This window comes from Trachemys scripta, chromosome 12 (assembly GCF_013100865.1).
Source record: "Trachemys scripta elegans isolate TJP31775 chromosome 12, CAS_Tse_1.0, whole genome shotgun sequence".
NCBI lineage: Eukaryota > Metazoa > Chordata > Testudines > Emydidae > Trachemys > Trachemys scripta.
Window position 1 is genome coordinate 20064986 of NC_048309.1, and position 27609 is coordinate 20092594.

The following is a 27609-nucleotide window of genomic DNA, read 5'->3' on the forward strand; positions in this document are numbered from 1 at the left end:
AGCTCCTACTTCCTCCCTCTCAGGTTTCCTTCCATTAAGGAAGTAGCACATTGCCCTATTGAAGCACAAGGCTCATGCACCCACCTACACCACACTTTGATGGTTTTGTGGAACGTTTTGCAGGCGCTGGGCTAGTGCTCTGCACAGGGTGAATTTCACTTCCTGCAAAGGTGAGACAGCAGTACAGTACATCTCCGCCATTCCAGCTTCTCTGTGCCTGACTTCCCTTTAAAACAAGCAGCCTGTGTTCAGGTTCCAGCACAACACAACAAAGGCCCTGTGTGATTTAAACTGGGCTTATCTGCCTACAATCAGTGGAAGCATAACCTACTACGTTAACAAAGTCTAAGGGCCAGATCCTCAGCTTGGGTAATTCCACTGAAGTCAATGGAGCTATGCCCATTTCCAGCAGGTGAGAATCTGGCCCTTGTTTTTTTAGTTCGCAGTGAAGCAAAATGGGGACATTTCCACGGAACAATCACCGGCAGTAACAAAATAACAGCTCCCGATCCCAAGACTAATAACTCCCCAGCCATGCTCATTATTACCTTCCATAAACATTCATAATGTACTGAGGGGAGATATAAAAATGAATCCAGGTTAAACAGAACGCATGTAAAGCTATCCCGTTAGATGGCGGAAAACTCCAGTATGGTATAAATGAGACTGTAATTATTATCGTCCGTTACAAGGAGGAGGGGATCACTAAAGATAACATTACCTGATTTCCTGTTGCCGAGCACCGTATGCATTCATTTACACCAGTGCACGGAGAATGGAGATTGGGTGTAAAATGCCACCACTCCAATTTGGTAGCATGTGACTGCATAAGACACAGGGCATCTGAGAAGCTGGCCCAGGTGTTTTTAAGGACCATGTATACAAGAAAAGAACGTCATGAACAATCAGAATGTCACTATCTTCATAACATGGGACTGAGAGGAGGAGTGAAAGGAGGCCCTTTCCCATTAGGAAGCAGTGGGAATGTTTCCAAGCTGTAAGGTAAGCTTTCCCTAGCTGTCTTTTACTGAAGGCTGGAGAAAATAGCGGGTAAACTAACCAAACAATTTTAATGATAGCACTTGTCTTCCAGCAGCTTTGAAACTTCCCATTCCCAATGCGTTCTAACGGGATTCCTCTTGTCCTCGTTTGCATCATTAAACTGGGCCCCTGCTGGGGAGTATTATTAAAACAGTAGCTCTTACAGAGAGAGACACCAGATGCCTCGATTGCAGATACTGATGTAGGGAAGGGGGGTATCTCGAAACTGTGACTGTTCCTGGTGGTGTTATATACAATATTATACCAGTGCAGTGAGCAGAGTGGGGTTTGCAGCACCTGGCTAGAATTAGTTCTATTGTCAAGGTCCGGTGCACAGCAGGCAAATTAGAGTGCAGGGGAATGAGGGACAGAAGGCTATCACCTACAGGTAAGGTGCCTGTGCTGGCTACCTCCATGTTAAATACCCCTTAGGGTGGCTCCGGGGCGGTATCAAGCAGTAGGGGGATGGTAGGAAGCCAAGCGTTGTGTCCCCTTTGCTAGGGTACTACTCAGGACTCTCTTTTAGATCCAATCCAGATCAACTTGACCATCTCCGGGATGGAGTGCGTAGATATCTGCAGCTCCCAGCTGACCAGACTGTGCTTATACTGCATGCAAAAGTCGCACAGAAATCATACGGCAGTGAAAAAAGGTAGGAGATTTGCCTGGCTTCTTATACAGCCCTGCCTTTAGATATCACCTTCCAAAAAACAGACTCTTACAACTCCCTAGGGTTTCATTAACTAGTCTGCAAAAAGAAGAACAGGAGTACTTGTGGCACCTTAGAGACTAACAAATTTATTAGAGCATAAGTTTTCGTGGACTACAGCCCACTTCTTCGGATGCATATAGAATGGTTCCATTCTATATGCATCCGAAGAAGTGGGCTGTAGTCCACGAAAACTTATGCTCTAATAAATTTGTTAGTCTCTAAGGTGCCACAAGTACTCCTGTTCTTCTTTTTGCGGATACAGACTAACACGGCTGTTACTCTGAAACCAACCATTAACTAGTCTGATGAAGCAGATGAGCTAACATAACCCCATTGTATTCACCTTTCAACCTTCACACAGCCTCAGAATAATACAGTCATTCATGATGATTATGATAGTCGTACCTAAGCCTCCCGATCAGGGCCCCCTGCGCTGCCCAAACAGATAACAAAAAGTCAGTCCCTGCCCCAAACACTCTATCCTGGATTAATGAAATGGTGGGAAGGGCTGAACACTGACCCCTGTGGGACACCACTGGCTATTTCACCTCCCCCACGCAGATAGCTGGAGTGCCCTCGGCAATCAGTCTTTGCTGCAGCCCATCCTCACTCTGTTTAACAGTCATTGTCCAAGTCAGTTAGATTCCTTCCTTCTTCCCCCTTTGCCATTTTTTCCTTTCCTCTGCTCTTCTCTCTCATGCTTTTCTCTCCCCTCTAGTCATCTCTTTCTCCATAGGAGGCTGAGAGAGGCCCTATTGTACTAAGGGTGGGGTTTTGGTTTTTTTACTCCCTCTCCCGTCCCTGGATCAATTAAAGATAATTTTCACAGAGGTGGGCCCTGGCTGTAGAGTTGAGATCCAACCTTCCCTAGAGGACGGCTGTGAGCTCTGAGTTTGATCCACTGTAGAGATTGCGGCCAGCTGCAAAATGCAGATCCAGATCCAGCCTTCAGAGTTTACGGGTGTCTGGATCTGGGATTTTGGTTCAGGCCCATTTCAAACAGCTCTGAGATTGTTATCCTCTTGGGGCGCTGAGCCAGCGAGTGGAGCTGCTGCGTCACTGGGGCTAACCAAAGACATAGCTCTGGCGCACCCTGGTTGAGGCGTGGTGCAAAGGATGCTGGGAAGCAGGTTTTGTGGGTTTGGCAAGAAAAAATGAAGTGAAATCTAAAAAGTGATTACGAGCTGGCACCGCTTCTAGGTTAAAGTTTAAATAAGCTAGTGCTATTTTTCCTGGATATGGGGATTCAGGGTCCTACACTGTTGCTAACTTGTTTAAATAAACACATATCCAAGGAGAATAGGACCCAGAAATATGGAACCAGCCCAGACTGGTGTTTTCACTGCTAACATTTTACACAGTATCAATATGGGATGAATCTGCACCATTCACATGAATGCAAAGACAGTGGAAACCCAAATAAAACACAGGAAAATGTGTTTCCAAAACTTTGGCTATAGATTTGTTTGCACTGATCTCAGGAGCTGGCTGTGAATACAACCTGTGTTCTCAACCTGCTGAAACTTCCACATTCCAAGCTGAAAAAGTCTCTGTGACAAATTCTCCCTTGACTCAAGGAGGGAAGATCTGAAGTCAGCTTCCCTATGCGCCCTCTCAGCCATCTCCCTTGGGTAGGGCTGGCATGTTCCACTAACACAGCACCTGATAGATGTGACTGCGCACGCGGGAGTCTCGGGCAGGGGGATGGACATTGCGGCAAGAGGCAATCTCATCTCTCCAGTGCTGCGCAGGGCACTGGATGTGGTTGGTTTGTCATGCAGGAGGAGAAGCTAAAAGAGTTAGGTCATGCTGACCTCTTGCTAACTCTACATGGGTGAACAGCTGCTGCCTTCACATCCTCCTCAGGTGCTTCAAGTTAGGGACATGCTCTGGGTCTTCACACACCGAGACATGTAAAGCCATTACAGCCTGATAGGTCTGCATGTCACCAGAGTCTTAAAGCCAGAAACAGGTTTAATTGTGCAACCGCATCCATCCCCTGCTGGAGGAACCCAGGGGAGGCTCACACGAGAACAGATGGGGAGATGTTCACAACATGGCAGACTGTTTAGGCCAAAGAGACACAGGAACAACGAGTGCACTGAGCTCCCTCCCATCGTGGTCTCAACACCTGTCCAGGATGGTGTAGGTATATGTCATCCTGCCTTGGTGCCGGGAAATGGACAGGGGACCTCTTGAGGCACCTTCCAGCCCTACGTTTCTATGATTCTGTGCCTGCAAAGACCTGCCTTTGGTCATGCAGATGGCATGACTGCGCACTTAGCACATATCTGCACATGCAAATACGGGTGCGGTGCAGGCATCCACATTTTTGTGGGTGCATCTCCTGTGAAAACATGCCCTGGGGTGGTAAAACAGCAGATGAGCTAACCCTTATGATTTTTGCCCTAGCTATGTAGCTCTTTTAATTTTATAACTGTCTTACCAGTGTTTTCAATCTAAGCTGCTTGCCAGACTAATACCCTGCAGCACTGGGCTCCATCCACCTGTCACTACAGAGATAGCAAACCATTCAGAGTACTTGATCTGTACCCAGACCTGCTCCAAGTATATGCTGGCATTAGTGATCCCAAAGCGGGTCATGTCTAAGCATCTCTCACTTGGTTAAGCAATGAAGAAGACTCTGGATTCACAATCATACAAAGAAACAACCCTTTTTGGTGAAGTCCTTTACCCTAGTGTTCACTTAACAAAGATGCTGTTTTGTTTTGTTAGGTTTTTCTGCCCCCCACCTTGTGTTTATCTGACTGGACCAGGTTGGAAATTGAAGCAGGAACAGATAAAAGGTAAGAGCAGAAGAAAGCCCCGTATGCCTGGAGAGCAGAAGACCTGCCGCTCAGCCACTCCTGATAAGAAGAACTGAGCATAGTGGGAAAAGCTGTCTGCAAATATTCATTCAGACATGAAAGTGACTTTCGGTTTGAGTGTATATTTGACCTGTTAGTGTTCGAGTTCTTGAGCTTTAACAGAGTGAATACCCATGAGAAATGAATAGATAGTTCATGTACTCAAACAGATCACAAGGTTAAATTCATCAAATTATATATTTGTTCAGCTCTATTAGCAAGTTCACAGGAAAGGGTGGAGTGGGGGTGATGAAAAGCAGCGAAGGAAGCGATGGAATTAGGCTTGAGCTGATGGGAAGAAGCAGGGCATGTTCCATCTGCAGGACTGATACATTGGAGAGACTCTAAAAAGAGGCCATTAAAAGTGCCAAAGATCAGAGGGGACTTCCTCTAAGGAGAGTCTGAAGGCACCACATATGATCTGCTGAGGAGAATGGGGACAAGAACTGGGGATCAGGACCTGAGGGGAGGGGATTATGCAGGGAGGCAAAGGGGATTGGGACCAGGAGCTGGTCTAAAATTTTTCATGAAAATCCATTTTCTATAAAATGGAAATTTTCATGAAAAAAATTCCATTTTCGTCAAAATGTTCAGGTTTTCAGCCACAATAACAAAAAGTTCAAAAACTGCATTTTTAACAAATTATTTATTTTGTTTTCCGCAACCAAAAACTTGACATTTTTCAGTTTTCAGTAAAAACCTGAAAAATTCCAAAGAAAACTTTTGATGATAATGAAAAATGTTCAGTCACATGAAAAAATTTTGTGTGGAGGGGAAAAGAAACCATTTCCTGACCAGCTCCAGTCAGGAGCGAGGACTGAAGATAGAAAAGGGAGAGTTTGGAGGAAAATTCTTGTCCGTGAGACCATTAGGGTATGTCTACACTGCAATGAAAAACCCGCAGCAGCATGTCTCAGAGCCCAGGTCAATTGCATTGGGATCAGGATGAGGGGCTAAAAATAGCAATGTAGACATTCCCACTCACCTGAATGGGAATGTCCACACTGCTACTTTTAGCCCCACTGCCTGAGCCCAAGTCAATTGAACTGGGCTCTGAGACTTGCTGCTGCAGGTTTTTCATTGCAGTGTAGACATACCTGTTAACAATGGGTACACTCCTATAATGGTGGCTTCACAGCTTGAGGCATCAGGAGGGAATTAGATGTTGCTCTCCTCTCCTAGGTTCATTGAAAGGCAATGGGAAGTTCAACTGAGTAAGAACTTCTGTATTTGGTCCGAGGACTTTACCCTCTGTGAATGCTGGTAAATCAAGGCATTTGCCAGGGAGTAATTTCCTAGCTCTCTGTGTGGATGGAGTTATCAAGCCCTTGACTTGAGCCCTACACAAAACCTTCTGGCCAACCATCCCCCACAATGAAGGTGATCCAAACACCACAGCCAGTTCCTAGCTCTGGACCAGAACCTGAGAAGTTCTGAGCCTGTGTCCCTCCCACAGAAATCAAGAGGAGAGATTCCCCCTTTTGTCAGGACTGCGTTTGGCCTAAGGTATCCAAACAAAATTAAGGATGGATCTATAGTGCAGGTGGAGGAGTGATTGCAGCTCATAGCCATACCTGTGCTAGCTTGAATCTAGCTAGCAAGGCTAAAATAGCAGTGAAGTCAATCCAAGCATGTGCTAGCAATGCAAATACATAGCCAGGGTCAGGGCCGCCCAGAGGGGGGGGGGGGGGGGCAAGTGGGGCAATTTGCCCCAGGCCCCGGGCCCTGCAGGGGCCCCCACGAGAATATAGTATTCTATAGTACTGCAACTTTTTTTTAATGGAAGGGGCCCCCGAAATTGCTTTGCCCCAGACCCCCTGAATCCTCTGGGCAGCCCTGGCCAGGGTTCCAGGTGGGCTTGTACAGTCTGCACCAGGGTCCATGCCCCTGTGTCTTCACTGCTATTTTTAGCCATGCTAATTAGATTCAAGCTAGTGTGGATATGCCTACATGAGCTGCCATCACACCTCTGACTGCAGTGTAGACATGTCCTAAGAGCCACTGACCAGGGAATTAATCATTGTGAGGGATTCTAGGGGCCGGCCCACCCACCAGACAGCCGAGAGCCTGAGAAAACACCACCACGCCTGCAACAGCAGTGCTCTAGGTCATGCTGCCAGCTGCAGGAAATGTGTCCGGACCACAGAGAGGGTTTGACAGCCTCCAGATTCATTGACACAGCAGGGGCTCAGAGCGGTGGTCAGGCAAAACCTGGCTGTGCTGAAAGGGGTGCTGAGTGCAGGGTCGTGCCGGGATGGCAGTGTGCACACTCATTTCAGATAGTCCAGGGGCTTCATTGCTTCAGCCGTTAGTTATGATCACTGTGAAACAATTACTGCATAAACAGTACCGACGTAATTAGCATCTGAGGAGTGTGGGTGCCCGTAAGGGTAGGAAATGCTGCACTTGGTGGCCAGCAGAACAGGGTGAACAGGTTCTCAGTGCTGGTAAAACATCCAGAAAATTTCACTTCCCTGGGTCCCCGGAAAAGCAAAATGTTTCCCATTGCCCCCATGCAGCTCTGCCCTGGGGGGGCAACAGCAGCACCCCATTATTTTCATTATTCACTCACTGAGTGCCCCAAAGCATTCAAGGCACCATGCAAGTGAATAAATAAAGACACAGTGAAATCCTGGCCCCACTGAGGTCCAGGGGAGTTTTTCCATTGATTTCAATGGAGTAAGGCTTTCACCCCAGGTCCCTGTCCCAAAGAGCTTACAACCTAAATGACAGACAAAGATGCCACAAGTGGTAGCAGCAAACACTGGATTGGGGATAGCAGGGGGGAGGACAAGGGTGACAAATGTCCTGTCGTGGGTATTTAAGGTCGTTACAGTCACAGGTTGGTGTAGCTCTCAATCTCTGGACACGTGCCCCCATCCATCCCTGCTGGGTGTTGTGTATGTGCACAGGTGAAGACATCCTACATACTTGGCAGAACAAGGGGCTTCTGGAATGCGCTCTAGGGAGGGGAGCATGCAGCCCAGGTGGGGGAGGATACGGGAAGGTAAAAGGTTGGAGGGGTGGAGAGACAGGGACGTGGGAGAAGGGAAGCAGGAAGATTAGAGCCAGGAGGAACAGAAGGGGGATGGAGACGGGGATCGGGGGAGAGGGGCTGGTGAAGCAGGGCAGTCGGGAGAAGCTGCCGAGCCTGTTGTCGAAGGTGTCCAGGGGTGCAGGATAGGGAGGGTGAGATGCAGGAAAGCAGCATCTCACATCAATGCGGCTGGAGACCAGAAGTGTCCAAGTGTCCCAAAGATGCTTCTGGGGAGGTTCACCTGTCTGAGCCCTCTCGGGGGGGGCGGGGGAGGCAGTAGCTACCCAGTCCCCTCTTCCTCTCTCTAGTGAGGGCATGGGAGGGCGACAACAGCTCAGCCCTCCCTCTCTCTCCATTGCCACCAGCAGTCTGGGCAGCAGCAGCCCCGACCCTCTCACTTCAGGCTCCATGGTCCCAGCTGCATTGGTCTCAGCTGGTGTCCAGGTTTGTGTGTCTGGGAAATGTTTCTTCTCTTTTCCAGCGAGGGATTTGGGAGAGGCTGGTTTCAGGGTGTGCGGGTACATGGGGCTGGACAGCATGGACAGCGGCCACATGGAGACCCAGAAACTCAACTTTGAGGAGCAGCCAGACTCCAAGGTAAGCTGAGTAAAATGACTCCCCTGACACAACAACTCTCTTGGCTCTCCTGCCCCCTAGTCACGTATGACCAGGCATCTCCCTGCAGCACTGGGAGTGCTCTTCACTCACGGTTTGCCAGGAAACCGATCTTTCTTTGTCACCATCTTTTCAACTTCCTGGCCCTTGTGGCTGGAGGATGGCCAGGGATTACACAGTTTCCCCAGCCCATAGTATTCTCCTGACAAATGGCAATGCCACTCATCACAAAATGAGAGTGCGGTCTTTCATTTACAGATAAACTGCTAACGAAAACACCGACCTGTCACAAACGTTGTGGGCTAGAGCTATAACTTGGCATCTTCCTATAGGGAAAGAAATCTATTAAGTATTATCTTGGGGCTCTGAAGAATGTGGGATCTGGGGTTGGCCAGAAATATAACAAAAAGGACCTTTGTGTTTGCAGTGCTTCCCTTACAGCATATCAGTGCAGCCGAAGCGCCAAGGTGACTGGGAAACTGTAAACCTAGGGAGATTTCTTGTGTTATGTTGAGTAAATCACATGTGAACATTGATTTCCATTTGGAATTCTCTAACCCCAGTGTAAATAAAGCCTCTGCCATTCCTCAGCTCTTCACTCCACCTGAAATAACATCTCTAATCATTTCCCCCTTTAAATGAACCTATAGCTCCTCTGAATGGACCCCATCATGTCCTAGTGGGAGCTGCTTTGTTCTGCAGTGCATTTTCTTGGGTGTATTGAGTGAAGTGATGGTGGCTCTGGTTCAGTGGGGGTCTTGTCTTCTGGGCCCTTCACGGGGTGGTGCTTAAGAATCATCATTAATACACACAGCACAGTGCAAGGTGGGCAGTTTCCTTTCTGAAAACCCAAAGCACATAAGGAAGGACAGAGAAGAACAGACATCTGGCTCTTGCAGCCCCCTGTGGGTCTCCCATCCCCACACCAGCATGAAGGGCATCTTTTCACTGAAGTCTTTGTTGTTATAAGGTGGACATTGAAACTATTTAGAGTGAAGATTATTGAAGATACCCCTTCTGGGGGGGGCCCAGGCATCGTGGTTTGGAGAGCTGTATGTTCAGCCACATGACTAACAGGAGCCAGTTTGTAGCACCATGCTGTGCACTGATGGTGCAGTGATTCACTTCTGCACATGTCATCGTGCTCAGGTTGGGCAGGAATCCGGTGCAGGCTGAGTTGCTGGGTTAATTGATTGTCTTACACCCTTGCCTAGTGTCACAAGCCTTGTTGTTGCTCTCTCCCTCTCAGTATTACTGTTTATCATAAAATCATAGGACTGGAAGGGACCTTGAGAGGTCATCTAGTCCAGTCCCCTGCATTCGTGGCAGGACTAAGTATTATCTAGACCATCCCTGACAGGTGTTTGTCTAACCTGCTCTTAAAAATCTCCAGTGATGGAGATTCCACAACTTCCCTAGGCAATTCATTCCAGTGCTTAACCACCCTGACAGGAAGTTTTTCCCAATGTCCAACCTAAACTGCCCTTGCTGCAATTTAAGCCCATTGCTTCTTGTCCTATCCTCAGAGGTTAAGAAGAACAATTTTTCTTCCTCCTCCTTGTAACAGCCTTTTATATACTTGAAAACTGTTATGTCCTCTCTCAGTCTTCTCTTTCCCAGACTAAACAAACCCAGTTTTTTCAATCTTCCCTCATAGGTCATGTTTGCTAGACCTTTAATCATTTTTGTTGCTCTTCTCTGGACATTTTCCAATTTGCCCACATCTTTCCTGACATGTGGTGCCTAGAACTGGACACAATACTCCAGTTGAGGCCTAATCAGCATAGAGTAGAGCAGAAAAATTACTTCTTGTGTCTTGCTTACAACACACCTGTTAATACATCCCAGAATGATGTTACCTTTTTTTGCAACAGCGTTACACTGTTGACTCATATTTAGCTTGTGGTTCACTATGACCCCCAGATCCCTTTCTGCAGTACTCCTTATGATAGTACTCAGAGGCCCCAGCCAGGATCAGGGCCTCCTTGGACTGGGTGCGTTGCAAACACATATGAAGATATAGTTCTTGCCCCAAAGAGCTTAGATTCTAAGGTCCCACCCTACTAACCTGGCCATGCTCATTTACATTGAGCCAAGTGGGATCAATTGTGTGTAAAGTTCAGCATGTGAGTAAGCGTTTTCAGGATCAGGGCCTGCGCTAACCATCTGCAATAGGTGGGTAGATAGAAACAAACACACATGGAAAAGTGTCTGTCAGCTCTCAGTCTCTCTCTTCCCACGCAGGAAGAGTTTCAAAAATAGCCACTTCCATTTTCCAGCACTCCCACTTCAGTGGGAAGTTTCATGAGGACGTTGATTTCCCGGTTTTCCCATGACATTTTGTGGACCCAAAATGTCACATCATCAACATTTCAAGGAAAAGCAAAAAATTCCAGGAAACAAAATTAATTCGTAACAAAAGAGTGAAAATTTTCATGCAAAATCCGGCAGTGATTTTTTTCCCTTTTTCATACATACATTAGCTTAAAAGTTCTTTTGCCTAAAATACCTGACCAACTAATTAGGCAAAACTTAATATGGTCGAAGGGCTGGTGGGGCCAGGGTCCCAACTTCTAGGGGCTCCTGGCTTCTTGTTGTTTACTCGTTCATGCAATCTATACTAAAAGACAAACTCCTTTGGCCTATGTCTTTTGTTTGTTGTCTGGAAAGCACCATGAGCATCTTTACACCGACTGTAAGCATCTGGGGGCAGGGATTGTCTTTTTGGTCTGTCTTGGTACAGAGTTGGTGCACAAGGGGGTCCTGGTCCCTGATTGGGGCTCCTAGGTCCTCCCGCAATACAAATAATAAACCTTGGCAACAGTAGTGCCCCATCATTGTGATAGTTAGGAGTTCCCCAGTCTCCATGGCCATTTGTCTCTTTATCATAGAATCATAGAATATCAGGGTTGGAAGGGACCTCAGGGAACCCTTCAATGCTTATCACTCTCTGCTCAGTCAAGTCTTCTGCCTAGGGACAACAGTATCTGAGCAGAGGTGAGTTTATCAGGGGACCTTGCCTGCACTAAGCGATCATTAACCAATGCTGTTGGCCAGCCTCTCACTCTCTCAGCAGATAAAGCCCCCCAGCTGCAAAGGAAATGAAGACGTGAGCAGGTATCGCTCTAGGTATCTAGGTAGGCAGATATCGGTGTCACCCCTCACTGGTGTATCTTCAGGGAAGATGCACCCAAAGACTCCAGACACAATCTCCAGCCTATGACAATAGCCCCTTGTTACTGACAGGAGTTCAGCTGTGCCAAAGCACTCTACATCTCCGACACGGAGAAGAGGAAGCATTTCCGGCTGGTTCTGAAGCTCTTCTTCAGCAATGGGCAGGAGATCGGCACTTTCCACAGTAAGCTGATCAAAGTGATTTCCAAACCCTCACAGAAGAAGCAGTCCCTGAAGAACACAGACTGTAAGTAGCAGGGGAGCCAGCCTCGTCAATGGGAGCTGAGCGCTGAAGGGTTTTTAACAGCAATCTCTGTGATACTCTCTGTTCTCCGGTGCTTCAGTAGCACGCGCCCTTTCAGCCGTCTGAGTAGCTAATACCTGAACAGGTTTCTCAGAGGCTTTATCAGAATGGGGCACTGATATAAAGCAAACAAGAAACTATCACAGATGGCAGATTGAATATCCGCCAAGTCCTTACACAAGACAGGCTTATGCGCTATAGCAGGGGTAGGCAACCTATGGCACGCATGCCAAAGACGGCACGCGAGCTGATTTTCAGTGGCACTCACACTGCCCAGATCCTGGCCACCGGTCCGGGGGGCTCTTCATTTTAATTTAATTTTAAATGAAGCTTCTGAAACATTTTAAAAACCTTATTTACTTTACATACAACAATAGTTTCGTTATATATTATAGACTTATAGAAAGAGACCTTCTAAAAACGTTAAAATGTATTACTGGCACGTGAAACCTTAAATCAGAGTGAATAAATGAAGACTCGGCACACCACTTCTGAAAGGTTGCTGACCCCTGCGCTATAGGCTGCCTGATCCAAAGCACGGTGAAGTCAACAGAAGGAAGAATTGATCAGGGCATATTTACGTCCACGTTCTCGAAAATGTATCCTACCACGCTGTGTAAAGATCTAATGCAGAACCTTTGTCAGGGTTTCTGTTCAGAGATCTCCACATACAGACAAAGGCATCACCCACTCTTTATAAAAGGCCATCTCAGCTGGTACTCCGCTAAAGGGAAAGCCAGCCACAAAGGGCTAGTGTTCATTATGCTGTGTACAGCAGCCTAGCCCTGGGGAGTCTGAGAAAGGCAGAGCAGTGCTTTCAAACCACACGCTGATACGGAAACGAGAACGCATGGAGCATTAGCTAATGACCTGTAGAGCAGGGGAAAGCAACCCCGGACTGCACAAGATATGACTTAATAGGTCTTTTCAGTCACAGATTTGGAAGCTATTCTGAAGTGTTGGCAGCGCAGAAGAATGGTTACTCACCTCACAGTCACAGGTTCTTCGAGGTGTTTTGTCTGCCTGGATCCCACTCACGCACCTGGAGGTGTCTGCACACCACCCGTGGGATCCACGTGAACAAAGACTCAGAAGAACAAGATTTTGTAACATGATGGTTCACTGCATTCTTTATCCTAACTCTATGCAAAGCAATAACCGGTCTCTGTGGCTATCAAATCGCTCAGCCATGCTCCGGTATTCGGGCAAGCTGATACTGATAACAGTGAGTTTCCATCAGTGCTAATGCCAGCGTCTGTCTGTCTTTTGCAGTGTGCATCTCATCTGGGTCCAAGGTTTCCCTCTTTAACCGCCTCCGCTCCCAGACGGTCAGCACCCGTTATCTGTCCGTAGAGGGTGGCACCTTCATCGCTAGTGCAAGGCAATGGGCAGCATTCACACTGCACCTGGGTGAGGACCTTACATGTTCAGCAAACTCCAGCAGTCCACACGGGGCCAAATTCACTGCTGGTAAACCATTGGTGAAGTCAGTGGAGCTGTGTCCATTAACGGTAGGGGTAGATTTGGCCACCCAAGCATAGCAATAGTGAAAGACAAACAGAGCATTCAAATCCAATCTGAACAATGGTAGTTACTGATTTTCACAAGTCATAATCACAGGTCAACAGAAGTATCTTTCTAAAAAATGTCAGGAACCCCTGAGGCCAGCTTCCAGCAGGAGGCCTGTGTCTCTTTGCAGCACATTGCCCCTGCCTGCCTGCAGACAGAGCTCTGAGGGGGGAGGAAGGATGGTCCATTGATTAGGCAGCTAATCCGGGATTTCAGATACCTGGATTCAATTCTCTACTCCAGTGCTGGCTTCCTACGTGACCTTCAGTAAGTCACTTAGGCCCAGATGTCAACGGACGTTAGAAGCCTACGTACATTGAGGGTCTGGGCCTCAGCCCCAATCAGTACTAGTCCTGCCCTGCTTCCCAGGGGGGTTGTGAGAATAACTACATTAAAGAGCAGCAGGCGTTCTGATACTTCAAGGATGGGGCCAAGAATAGATAGGCGATGGTACCTATTTTGACCCCATTGGTTTCTTTGATACCTGCTACCAGCACTCCCAGGCAGTGTGAAATTATCCTCCCTGTAAATGTCCCTCCCACCCACCCCCACTCCGCCCCACCCTCGGTGGCTTTGGTCTCCTACCTACCTTAACTTCCCTTTGCCACCACGTTTGCCTCCTGGAGTCCCAGGGTGTTGCCCAGACTCAGTAACAATCCGATTCCCTTCTCCTGTGCTGGTATGTTGTTCTCCAGGAAGGAGACAGCAGGGGAAAGGGCTGGGAGCAGTCTAAATTCATCCCTGGTTCCCAACGCCCTTTCCTCACTAAGGGCCTGATCCAGTGCCCTTTGAAATCAGTGGAAAGACTCCCATTGACTGCAGTAGGTTTTGGATCAGGCCCTAAAAGCCTGCTGGTCTTGAGCAAGGGCAGCTCAGGAGGTGCCTGTCCAAGGGCCACGTTAGCATGCGCCTGGACCCTGATGGCCAGGCGCGCTTTGTATGAAATGTAAGAGATCTCAGCTGCCTCCCTCCCCGTTGTGAATGTGGAGGTGTCACCTGCAGAGCTTACAGATCCCAGTGTGCCGGCCTGCCTGCTCCAATCGCAGGGGAGAACTGCCTGCAGGGAGCACTGCCCTCTGCAGGCTGCATTTACCCTGCATCTTGAAGTTGCACAAATTGGAGAGTTTCAGGGTACCAGTTGCCTGGAGAGTGTCCAGGGAACCCCTTATCCACTGTGCTGCCAGGCTCCGTGATGAGAGAGAGTTCTCCTCTACCCTGGTCCTGCAACTAGAGCCAGAGGGAGCTGTTCCCTCCTTCTTGCTCCAGGTTGATAACTCTCCATCTCTTTTCTTTTCCATGGGAAGCTGATGAGCACTGCACCCGGGGGGAGTTCCCACTGCGGGAAGGGTACATTCGCTACGGCTCCGTAGTCCAGCTCATCTGCACAGCCACCGGCGTTACCCTGCCGCCCCTGGTAAGGATCCTGGAAAACTCAGACACCGGATAGGATGGGGAATGCTTCCGGCTTCAGCTCCATGTAGGGTTGCCAGCCGCCCAGTTTTCGCTGGTCGAACAGGGACCCTGGCAGCTCTGGTCAGCACAGCTGACCCGGCACTAAAAGTCCAGTTGGCCGCAGTGCCAGCCAGCAGGGCAGGCTCCATGCTTGGCTCCACGCAGCTCCTGGGAAGCAGCTAGTGCCAGTATGTCCCTCTGGTTCCTAGGCTGGCTCCGCAGCTCCTATGGAGCCAATGGGAGCTGCAGGGGCAGTGCCTGGAGGCGGTGCCTGCAGCACACGGAGCCCTCTGGCCACCCCTTTCCTCCCACCTAGGAGCTGGAGGGACATGTCACCGCTTCCCGGGAGCCGCCTGAGGTCAGCGCCACCTGGAGCCTGTGCCCCAACCCTCTGCCCCAGCTCAGAACCCCGTCCCACATGCAGACTTCCTCCCGGAGTCTGTACCCCACAGCCACTCCCACACCTCAACCCCCTTCCCCAGTCCTGAGCCCCCTCCTGTACCCCAAACCCCTTATCCCTGCCCCCACCCCAGAGCCTGCACCCCCAGCTGGAGCCTTCACCTCCTCCTGCACCCCACCCTCCTGCCCCAACCTGGTGAAAATGAGCAAGTGAGCAAGGGTGAGGGAGAGCAAGCGACAGAGGGAGAGGGGATGAAGTGAACAGGGGGCAGGGCAAATGGGAGGGCAGTGGCAGGAGACAGGCTAGAATGATGTGGGCTGATTTTGTTCCATGTCAAACAGCAGGGGAGGGAGCAGGGAATTCCCACAACCGGCCCCAGAGGAGGTTTCAGGCTGAGAAAATCTCTGAAGGATAAAATCGCTGAACTTTCTGGAGCTGACGGGTCTCTCCAGCCACTGAGCTGCTCCCCTCCGTGGCCGGTCAGCCCGCCTGTCTGTCATTCCCCACAGGTCATTCGGAAAGTCACCAAGCAGTACGCCATGCTGGATGTGGATGAGCCCATCTCCCAGCTCCACAAGTGCGCTTTCCAGTTCCAGGGCAGCGACGGGATGTACCTGTGTCTCTCGACAGAGAAAGTGATCCAGTTCCAGGTAATGCAGCACAAACTGGGAAAGCTGCTAGCAGGAGCAAACTCCCTCCAGCTCCTCCCTCCTGTTACTTGCTGCTGAGTCCATCACTTGAGTGGTCTTTACCTTAAAGCCCCCCGCAATCCCCAACTGAAATTCAGTCCTTTATGTGATGTGGGAATAGGGACAGAACCCAGACATGGAGACACACACCCCACTCCAACTTCACCTGCCCATGCTGGGCCTTGTTCTAATTTTACCTGTCACTCCAGAGCACCACAGACCTCTCTTCCTCCCCACTTGGCCCTGCCCCTCTGGCCACCTCCCACAGTGTCACATAGCCAAACTTCCATGTGATTTTGTTAAGCCAGAAGCATTTCAGGATGAAGTCACTGATCCTGACCGCTCCTTTGGGTTAGCATAGACATATCCCAATCCCTGAACATGGAGCTGCAGCAGCTGGATAATATAATAATAATAATAGCAACATGCCGGTCCAGCACCTTCCATTCAGGGCTCTCAGATCCTTTTACAAAGGTCGAGAGAGATTATTATCCCCCTTTGATGGTGAGACAGTGGCACAGAGAGGTGGAGTGACTTGCCAAAAGTCAAGCAGCCTATGGCAGAGTCAGGACTAGAACCCAGGAGTCCTGGCTATCAGTCCCCGGCTCGCACCACTATGGCACGTGGCCTCCATGACATTAAACTTCCATGCAGGCGTCTCCGTGCCCAAAGGAAGCGAACCGTGAGCTGCTGAACGATGGCTCCTGCTGGACGATAATTGGAACGGAGACTGTGGAGTACACATTCAGTGACAGCCTGGCCTGTATTCAGGATCCTGTGAGCCCAGTCCCACTTATAACCATGCTGGAGGTACGGAGGGTTTTCCATCTCGTCATCCTGTGCGCGGCTTTTGTTAACCTAGCTCAGGGGTGGCCAACCTGTGGCTCCGGAGCCACATGCGGCTCTTCAGAAGTTAATATGCGGCTCCTTGTATAGACACCGACTCCATGGCTGGAGCTACAGGTGCCAACTCTCCAATGTGCCGGGGGGTGCTCACAGCTCTGGCTCTGCCACAGGCCCTGCCCCCACTCCACCCCTGAGCCTGCCATGCCCTCGCTCCTCCCCTTCTCCCCCAGAGACTCCTGCATGCCACGAAACTGCTGATCAGGAGGTGCAGGGAGGGACGGGGAGGCGCTGATTGGCAGGGCTGCTGACGTATTACCATGGCTCTTTGGCAATGTACATTGGTAAATTCTGGCTCCTTCTCAGGCTCAGGTTGGCCACCCCTGACCTAGCTTATCGAAGCACAAGAGGCCGCAAATCCATTCTCCTAGCTCTGCATGTGCCTCTGAAACACTTTCCCCCCTCCCCAACCCCCGGGCCTCTTGCCACATGCTGCCCTCTGTGCACATGACAGGGCAGATTTTTCACAGATAATCTGAGGAATCAATAAGTTTTGATCTTTTCCCCTCTGCTCAATAACTGGTCCTATTGTCTCCTCAACTCCCTCTCCTTATGCCCACCCACGGTTCAGTGCCCTGCTCTCTTCCCCTGGGGTAGGGCACTGTGCACTGCCCACTCTTCTGCAGGGCGGACAGCAAGCCCTCCAGCTGGGAACGTCACCACCTGCAGGAACATATTGGGGTGGCAGCACATCATGGTGCAAGGTGTATAACCCCCTCCCATGTGCTCTGGTTGTGACAGCTGACTGGCGGAGGGGACGTGGCGATGCTGGAGGTGCAGGGCGAGTATTTCCATGCAGATCTGAAGGTCTGGTTTGGAGATGTGGAAGCTGAGACTATGTACAGGTAAAGCAGCGAACCAGTGTGATGAGCTGGTGTTTAGACACAGGCGGAGATGGAGGTGGTGGTGGATGGCATAAATGGCACCGTCCCTAAAGGCTACATCTGGCAGGTCTTTTTTGTCATTATTGTGGTCCCAAGGAGCTTTGCTTTAGGTGGGAATTTTGTGTAGGGTAGCCCACAAGACAAGTCTGGAAATAACACACACGTACACAAGCATTGTAATTAGAGATGGAAAAGGCTTCCTGGGGCATCTGATCCATGCCTGCGCCAGCTCGGGATTGCGCTCGATGGACATTGACTAGTACGCCAGCATTTATGGCAAGGGATCTCAGGCTGGGAGAATGGGTCCTCCGTGAGGCCACTTCAGGAGGTACGTGGCTGCTCCATCTGCAGCATGGGCATGAGGCAAAAATAAAACAGGGTGAGAGTCTGGGCCCAAAGGGCCAAACCTTGGAACGGGAACCCCACCAAAACAGAGGGGAAAGGGAGAAAGAGACAAAAGAGAGAAGGAAGGAGACTGGACAAATCAGGAGCTGCCATAGATAGCTCAGTGGTTTGAGCATTGGCCTGCTAAACCCAGCGTTGTGAGTTCAATCCTTGAGGGGGCCTTTTAGGGATCTGGGGCAAAAATCTGTCTGGGGATTGGTCCTGCTTTGAGCAGGGGGTTGGACTAGATGACCTCCTGAGGTCCCTTCCAGCCCTGGTATTCTATGATTAATCCCAAGACTAAATGACTGCCACCAGATGGCAAAATAGAATTTGCTTTATTCAAAGGCACTAGGGGAGAAAGGCTGCATTAGGGTTGTGAGTGGGACAGGGCGGAGTCTCCTCTCCAGAAAGGCTACAGTAATATATGTGGTTTCTTTTTCTTTTGCACACTGTTCCCAGGACCCCCAAGTCCTTAGTGTGTGTTGTCCCTGACGTCTCGGCATTTGGCAGCGACTGGCGATGGCTGAGATACCCCATCACCGTCCCACTCTCGCTCATAAGGAACGATGGGCTGATCTACTCCAGTTCGTTCACATTTACGTACACCCCAGAGCAGAGCTTCCTTCCTGCCCTGCAGGTCCTTCCAGAGCTGACGCAGGACTCCGATACCTTACTCAACAGCATCCATCAGGAATTCACTAGGACCAATTTTCACCTCTTCATGCAGAGCTAGCAAGCCTGGAATGGTGGAGGATCTTCACAGAAACAGGACTTGGAACAAGGTCTGCCCGCATCCCTGAAACTGACATTAACACTGAGAGATGGGTACCAACATCCCTGTGGTCTGTAGGATCTGGGGTTAGCCAAGTGCTCTACTCTGCATAAAATACCCAGTCTGTTCTTTTTAGATTTGTTGAGAATTGTTTCAGAAGGAAGCAACACCCCGCTGTGAAATTTACTAACAAAAGGGACAATAAATCCATGCCTCAAGGAGAGTTTAACTGGTTCAAATGATCTTTTTACTAGACATTTTGCAGATGTCACGGTTTGGTTCTTTACACGCCAGTGTAAAGTGGTGCCATTGATTTCATGGATTCATAGAGCTTAAGGCCAGGAAGGTCCATTGTGATCACCTAGTCTGACCTCAAAGAGCTTTTCACCCAGTAATTCCTGCACTGAGGCCATTGATTTCAGTAGAGCGATATTGAGTTATGGCAGCTGAGAATCTGAGCCCAAATGTGCCTTTATTTGCGGCCCCTAATGGGGTTATTTCTTTAAAAGTTGCACAGTCGGAGCTGCCATTACTAGCCCTGTCATCTCACACACACTTCAATCTATGCCTCAGGAGCAAGTTGCTGAGTTAAAGTTGCCGTAAGAAGAATCCATGTTTCATGGAACTGGAGCGCTGAGTGCTACACACAAGTGGGCTTTAAAGCTCTATTTAGAGTCTTCAGATCACCAGGGCATCAAAAGGCCTATGGTATATTTTGAAACACGCTGTTTTGGCAGTTGAGGCTGATTTACAAGTGACTTAATTGCCAAAGCCACACTGGCTTTTACCCTACACTGAACTCTTGGGGGTATACCAGGAGGCCTGGAAGAAACATGATGCTGCCTAGTGAACTTCAGACTCCTGGGCGGGCTTTGCAACAGATGGCTCTTTCTTTCCCTCGTCTAATTGCGGCGCTGCTCCTGGAGGATCCTCCCGTTTACGCCTGTGTTTTGCGGGCACGTGCAGTCTTGTGGCTGGCGTGTTTTGGATTATGCTACACAGGTTACTTTATTTCCAGTGGTTTGGGAGATGGATTTTCAGGTTTCTCAAGGTCCAAGTTCTAAGGGCAGCTCTTTTTTTTTCAAGATACTGGACCAAATCCTGCTCTTGTCCAGACCTGCACAACCCCGGCTAACTCCACGGGAGCCCCAGCCCTGCTCCATGCTTTGGTTCTGTAGCCCATCCTCACCTCATGCAGCAAGCGCACTGCCAGCAGAGCTCATCCCAGCACCATGCAGCAAACACACTGGAGACCTTCGCCCTGTCGATAGACGCTATAGTCGTAGTCCCTGAAAGACTTGCTTGGCTTGGCATAGTTTTTGCCCCACCTCTGGACAAATCTGTGATCATGGTATCCATGCAGTGTGCCATGGGGTGAGAGAACCCCAAATCCAGCTCTTCTGCTGGAACTGGCTCAAACTAACCTGCTGGGGAAGAGGGCTGAGGGACGCTCTTTGTCCCATCCCCATCACTATCACCAGTACATCTCATTCTCCCGCCTCCTCCTGTGCCTAGAAATGGCTCTGATGAGACAACAAGCAGGGGAGAGGTTGGATCAGCAGCAGCAAGACTCATTTAGGGCCAGCTTTTTAAATGAATTTAGGTGCCTAAAGAGGCAGGTAGGCACCTAGTGGAGTCTCATTGAAATCAATTGGAGTTAGGTTCTTCAGTGCTCTTGAAAATCCTACTAGGTGCCTACCTGCATCTTTAGGTGCCTAAATTCCTTTAAAAAACTGTCCCTTGGGGACTTCAGTACTAGTGTTGCCTAGAGATCAGAGCAAGGGTTGAGAGGCAGGGCTAGCTGGGTTCTATTCACAGCTCACTGCATGGACAAATTGCAACCTCTCTGGGCCTCAGTTTCCCCACTGTTAAAGTGGGGTTAGTCATGGAATCGTAGTATTGTAGGGCTGGGAGGGACCTTCAGGGGGCAAGTCCAGCCCCTGAACTGAGGCAGGACCAAGTAAACCTAGATCATCCCTGACAGGTGTTGGTCCACCCTGTTCTTAAAAACCTCCAGTGACGGGGATTCCACAAACTCCTTTGGAAGCCTATTCCAGAGCGTAACTACCCTTAGAGTTAGAAAGTTTTTCCTAATACCTAACCTAAATCTCCTGTGCTGCAGATTAAGCCCATTACTTCTTGTCCTACCTTCTGTGGACGTGGAGAACAATTGATCACCGTCCTCTTTATAACAGTCCTTAACATATTTGAAGACTTTTGTCAGGTTCCCATCCCCTCAGTCTTCTTTTCTCAAGGCTAAACATGCCCAGTTTTTTTAACCTTTCTTCATAGGTCAGGTTTTCTAAACCTGTTATCATTTTTGTTGCTCTCCTCTGAGCCCTCTCTCCAGTTTGTCCACATCTCTCCTAAAGTGTGATGCCCAGAGTTGGACACAGTGCTCCAGCTGAGGCCTCATCAGGGCCGAGTAGAGCCTGACAATTACCTCCCGTGTCTTACATACGACACTCCTGTTAACACACCCCAGATTGATATTAGCCTTTTTCGCAACTGCATCACATTGTTGACTGATTCAATTTGTGATCCACTCTAACCCCCAGATCCTTTTCAGCAGTAGTACCGTGTGGCCAGTTATTCCCCATTTTTAAGTTGTGCATTTGATTTTTCTTTCCTAAGTGTAGCACTTTACACTTATCATTATTGAATTTCATCTTGTTGATTTCAGACCAATTCTCTAATTTGTCAAGGTTGGTATGAATTTCAATCCTGTCCTCCAAAGTGCTACCAACCGCTCCCGGCTTGGTGTCATCTGCAACATTTATAAACAAACATACTCTCCACTCCATTATCCAAGTCATTAATGAAAATATTGAATAGTATTGGACACAGGATTGATCCCTGCAGGACCCCACTAAATACTTCCTACCAGTTTGATGATGAATCATTAAAAACTACGCTTTGAATACAGTCTTTCAACTTGTTGTGCACCCACCCTATAGTCATTTCATCTAGACCATATATCCCTAGTTTGTTTATGAGAATGTCATGTGGGATTGTGTCAAAAGCCTTACTAAAATCAAGTTATACCAACATCTACACACACACACACACACACACACAAACACACACACACACGTGTCAAAGAAGGAAGTTAAGTTAGTTTCATATAATTTGTTCTTGACAAATCCATGCTGGCTATTCCTTAAAATCCTATTATCATCTAGGTGCTTACAAACTGATCACTTAATAATTTGTTCCCCTAGGTTTGGAAGCTAGGCTGACTGGTCTATAATTCCTCTTTGTTCCCATTTTTAAAGATAGCTACTATGTTCGCCTTTCTCCAGTCCTCTGGGACCCATATGAGTTCTCAAAGATAATTGCTAACAGTTCCAAGATTGTATCAGCTAGTTCCTTAAGTACCCAACAATGATTTTCATCAGGCCCTGCCAACTTGAATACATTTACCTTATCTCAATATTCTTTAACCTGTTCTTTCCCTATTTTGGCTTGCCTTCCTTCCTCCTTGTTATTAATATTAATTGTGTTGAGTATCTGGTCATCATTAGCCTTTTTAGTGAAGACTGAAGCAAAATAAGCATTAAACACCTCAGCCTTCTTGATGTCATCAGTTATTAACTCTCCTTCCCTGCTGAGCAGAAGATATAACTTTTCTTCATCTTTCTCTTGTTCCTACTGTATTTAAAAAACCTCTTCTTATTGCCTTTTATGTCCCCTGATAGGTGTAACTCACTGTGTGCCTTAGCCTTTCTGCTTTTGTTCCAGAGAACTGGTAGGTAAAGTACGGGAAGAAAATCTAATGGATAAAGGAGTTCAGAAGAGATGGTAGTTTCTTAAGGAGAGAATGTTATAGGCACAACTGCCAGCTATCCCGATGGCCTCTTATTCTTCCTTCACATCAGGCTAGTTTGCAGTTGTGCCTTTAATAACATGGGACCTTACCACCAGTTCTCTGGGTTTGTTAAAGTCTGCTTGTTTGAAGTTCATTGTCCTTATGCTGCAGCTCTCACTCCTTCCTTTCCTTAGGGTATTTCTACACTACCCGCTGTATCGGCGGGCAGTGATCAATCCAGTGGGGGTTGATTTATCATGTCTAGACGTGATAAATCGACCCCTGAGCGCTCTCCCGTCGACTCCTGTACTCCACCACTGTGAGAGGCGCAGGCAGAGTCGACAGGGGAGTGGTAGCAGTCAACTCACCGCAGTGAAGACATCACAGTAAGTTGATCTAAGTACGTTGACTTAACTTAGATCGATTCCCCCCCAGTGTAGACCAGGCCTTAGAATCCTGAAATTAATGATTCTGACTTGCCTACTGGCTCATGCGGATTCATTACAGTTTGCAAAGCACCTGGAGAATGGGGAAGGTGACTAAGGAAGGGCAAAAGGCTATTAAACCCCCCACTTAGCGACACTGTCCTGCCCTTCCACCCCGGCTGGCCCCCCACCTCTAGTGTCCAGCGGATAGATCAGAAGAGAGCAGCATCTGTGGTCCCAGCAGGGCATGAGTCAAGAGCCTGCTCCCCATGGTATAGTTTCCTGTATTCCGCTCAGCTAGTCAGTTAATTCTAATTTTAGCACATAAAGAAAAAAAGCGCCATTCTATTTACAAGACGGCAACTCGCCATCGATTCAACAGAGTTCTCTGTTGACTCGGGGCAGATATATTGCACAGTAGAACTCCGGGCAGCTCTGGCAGCTTCGGGGTCCCCAGGGCATTAGGCATGAATGGCACAATGTGTAGCCCTAGACCATTCCAGCAAGAGTGGTGAGAAGAAAAATACGTTTGATTGGCTCTGCTGGCTCCAGTTGCCGGCAGGTGAGGCCAACAGCCGTGCTGAACTGACTTGGGGTCGAGTCAATTTCTACTTTATGGAGACCGGTTCTGCGCTGGCAGCGCTGCAGGAATTGATTTTTACAGGCAGGGCAGAGCAATGCACAGAGGCTAAAAATACATCCCAGGGCTAGCTGCAGAAGGAAATACTTATAACCTGTGTTTTTAATGCAATAATACAGGGGCAGAGCCTCAACTGGTGTAGCTCGCATAGCACCAATGTGTGAATGGTGGAAATTGCCCTTCCTTAGCACCCTCCAATGGTGCTACAACCATTTATACCAGCTGAGAATCTTTTCCACAGTGTCTGCACCCGGTGTGTGGCATGGGCGTCCGTAAACAATATGAGAAAGGTTTTTGGAGAGAGAGACAGTAGCGGTAAAGTTTCCCAGGGTTCCAGGAAGCGCGAAGTTAAAAAAGAAGCTTCAGAGATAAACTCTAATGCCAAAGAGAGCTAAAGAAATCTTTATGACATTTGAATATATATATATATTCCCTTAATAAACTATGTTATGGGAACATTAAGATTGCACAATTCAGCAGAGAGAAGCCAGGAAATGCCAACATTAAGGTTTCCTGTTCAATCTAGCTGTACCTTGTGCAGTTGCGTTACAGAACACTCCTTAATTACATGATCACATACTAGCTCTCAAATACAGTATAGCATAGGGCTTTTTTCTATCATGTTAGCCTGGGGGTCCCTAAGTCGCTGACTGCCAGATGCTGGGATTGGACAAAAGTGAGTGTATCACTCTAGCTAACTGCCCTGTTCTGTTCATTCTCTCTGAAGCATCTGGCACTGTTCACTGTCGGAAGACAGGATCCTGGGCTAGATGGACCATTGGTTTGACTCAGTAGGGCCATTCTTATATTCTGTTAGCCTTGTTTGTGCTGCACAAAACAGTACATGATAAGCCAGACAAAGAAATTCCCTGGAATTCTTATGAAAAGTAAACTGTAAACCTTATTAGCTATGAAGCAGTGTGGCCTAGTGCATAGAGCACTGGATTGGGTACTCAGGGGACCTAGATCCTTTTCCCAGCTCTGCCCCAACTTTGTGGGTGACCACAGGCAAGTCACGTCATTGTTCCCTGCCTCAGTTTCCCCATCTGTAAAATGGGGTTAATGAAACTCCTTTGTAAAGCGCTTTGAGATCTAGTGATGAAAAGAGCTAGGTAATTGCACAACATACCCCAGAGTAAGTACACAACAGAGTAATAGTGAAACCTTTCTGGCAGCTCTACTCTCGGCTTCCTAGCTGCACAGATAAGTTAACTGCAGGTGTGTTGCTGGTTGAAAATAAAATACGTAGTACATGGATGCTGACAAAATTATTCCAATACAGACCTAGAGAGAATGTGATGAAGATGTACTGGGTTACTCTGTCACTGAAATTAACATAAATAGAAAAGAATGACAAAAATAAATACTACAAATCTTCTTTTCAGGTAATTGGGGAAATATGGTGTGATATTCTATTGTACTATTTTAGAAATAGTATGTGCTTTTCCTCATTAAGGCCTGAATTGTGATAGCCATGCAGAAGGAGGCAGAGAGTTTAGCATTTCCTAACTTTTGAGTGTTTAATGATGTAACTTTAACTTTCTGTTAACATCGTTTGGGTGTGGCATTGCCTAGTTTCTTTTCTTCTTCTTTTTTAAAGAAGAAAACAGATGGAAACAAAATGATAACACAAAGGAGCTTAGTTCTCCAGGATTTCCAGGCTCTGCTGGCACTGCAAAATAATTGGAATGAGCTTGTGGAGAGTCCAGCGTAATAATAATACCTAGCATTTATACAGCACTTTTCATCAGAAGACAAATCTATGTATAAAGAAATGGCAGGATCTTTACCTGTATTTTACAGGTAAGGAAACTGAGGCACAAAGCGGTGAAATGACTGGCCCACAGTCACACAGCAGCTTAGTAGTAGAATCAGGGATAAACCCTTAGGTCTCCTGAATCCTAACCCAGTGCTCCAGCTACTAAACCACACTAGAACTACTTGCCTAGCCACCAGCAGAGCATTGTGGAGCCAAAATGCCTGTCTCACCCAAAGAAAGGTTCCTTCCGGGGCGGAGCTAAGGCCTGTTGGCAGGGGCAAGCGGGCACCTTCACTTGCACTGCCAATGGTGTGGCAGCCTGGTGGAAAAGCCCTAGCCAGGATCATAGAAAACGATACTTTTCTGTATTTTTTTTGGAACCATCCTATAGACTTTAAGAGATAATAATAGCCCTGTTGAGGAATTGTACAGGATGATTTAGACCAGTGATACTCAGACCGAAGTGGGGAGCTGCCAGTGGCTCTTTTATGTGTCTCCTGCCGCTCTTTGCAGCACATGATATTAAGACAGTGTGTGATTTAATTCTTAACCAATCGGGATGCTTTTACTGTGTTATTAACCAATTAATCAGTCTCCAACACACAAAAGAGTGCCTTTGAACTGCTGTCTCCAGCATAGAGCTCAACTTCACAGCGCTGCTTTCAGAGGAGTGCCACAGTGACAGCCACACAGGTAAGGATCAGCAGTTGAAGTTTGGATAACATGATTCTGAATAAGCATTAAGAGTTCTCTCCCTACAATTGTGGTTGATAAAATAATAACACTTATTATCCATATACTAAATATTTCCCCTGCCATATTGTTTGAATATGAATAGTACTAGAGTAAATGACAATAAATTCACACTACAGTGGCGCTTTTGGGTAATGTTGATTGCTGATTTGGCTCCTCAACCACTGAGGTCTGAGTGTCACTGGTTTAGAGAAAGAAAACGTCTGTAGAAAGAGAATGAGAGTCCCCTTAATTTCTTTAGGTTTTTAATGTAACTATGGTGGAACCCAGTTACATTTCCATAGAACCCTATTGCTTTAATCCCCTGTAAATTATGTAGGGCTTTTCCATATAGGTACTGGACCTATTCTTCAGGGGATATCCGGGCCAGATTCTCAGCTGGTGTAAACCCGCGGAGCTTCACTGATATTAGAGTTCTATTTATACCCACCTTAAGGGTGCTTTACAGAGCACCAGAGTGGTGAAAAGGGGCCTTAATGTAAACCGGCATCAGGCCCAAGACAACCCCTTAAATTGATGACCACATGACAAAGTCTCTGCTTTAAGGATCCTCCCTGTAATCCCCTCCTGAAACTATTTCCTACCCAGATCTGCTATGAGAAGAGCTGGAATTGCATGAAAGGACTGGAGATTCTTTTAAGTTGATGTCTTAATTCTCCGGTTCTATCAGTGGGACAGATGAAATAAACAATCTGCTGGAGCCACTTCCCCCTTCCCTTTGAAGCTTCCCGACAGAATGGTGTGCCATTCAGATTTTGTGAATGGAAAGAACCCGCCACTATATTTAGCAGTATTTTGTGTTCTGTAGGGGAGAAGTGACACTTTTTACTAGACATCAAGGGATTTCAACAATAGAGAGTTTTGTTTAGTTTTGTTTACTGCAAAGCACTTTGCTGGAGCAGTCAGAAAAGTAGCAAAAGGGCACATTCTTAAACCCTAATGGATTAAGCAAACAGCTGCAGTAATTTAATCACAGGGCGAAATGGAAAACTCAGCAGCTCCTTCGGGTTGGACGGAACCTAGAATGGGTTGCCCAGCCTGTCCTCCTGCATCGTGGCAGGATCGATTTCATCCTCCCTTAAACCAGCCAACAGCCTGGGTGCATTTTTGCCCTCTCCTTTTCCCACCAAGCCCTGCAAGCAGTTTGTAAACAGAAGTCCCCCACTCTTAAAGGGGCGGCTCCTTCCCTGCCACTGGGGGGCTGTGTGCTTGGCCTGTCAGTGGAGGCACTGGCAGGGCTGTGTGCACTGTTTATGTGCATACCCGCTGATGAACACAGACAGTTCTGGTGGATGCCTGCCCTCGAGTCATAAAGTCTCACTCCCAAACTGTAAATCAGCAGCCCCCTGTTTCCTGCTGGAATGTAACATAAAGCTGCAAGTGTTAGGCAGCATGAGCACAGAGTGTGCCCGTCTGGC

The 27609-nt window shown here is 48.0% G+C and overlaps 1 protein-coding gene across 1 annotated transcript; it reads left to right on the plus strand.

Annotated features, from left to right (window-relative positions):
* Positions 1-633: 633 nt before the first annotated feature.
* On the plus strand, positions 634-19022 carry RBPJL (recombination signal binding protein for immunoglobulin kappa J region like). The gene is made up of 11 exons (XM_034787621.1): positions 634-649; positions 1543-1693; positions 4490-4560; positions 8139-8254; positions 11519-11693; positions 13023-13160; positions 14624-14733; positions 15681-15821; positions 16515-16670; positions 17505-17608; positions 18494-19022. Exons 1-11 carry the CDS (start codon positions 634-636, stop codon positions 18765-18767), a joined length of 1452 nt encoding a protein of 483 aa, XP_034643512.1. The 3' UTR covers positions 18768-19022.
* The last annotated feature ends 8587 nt before the right edge of the window (positions 19023-27609 follow it).

What these genes read in the sequence shown, in the direction of transcription:
- RBPJL (XM_034787621.1), top strand. An exon ending in GAAGCAGGAACAGATAAAAG is followed by an intron (nt 4,561 to 8,138) that starts GTAAGAGCAGAA and finishes TCTCTTTTCCAG; the next exon opens with CGAGGGATTTGGGAGAGGCT. An exon ending in CACTTATAACCATGCTGGAG is followed by an intron (nt 16,671 to 17,504) that starts GTACGGAGGGTT and finishes TGGTTGTGACAG; the next exon opens with CTGACTGGCGGAGGGGACGT.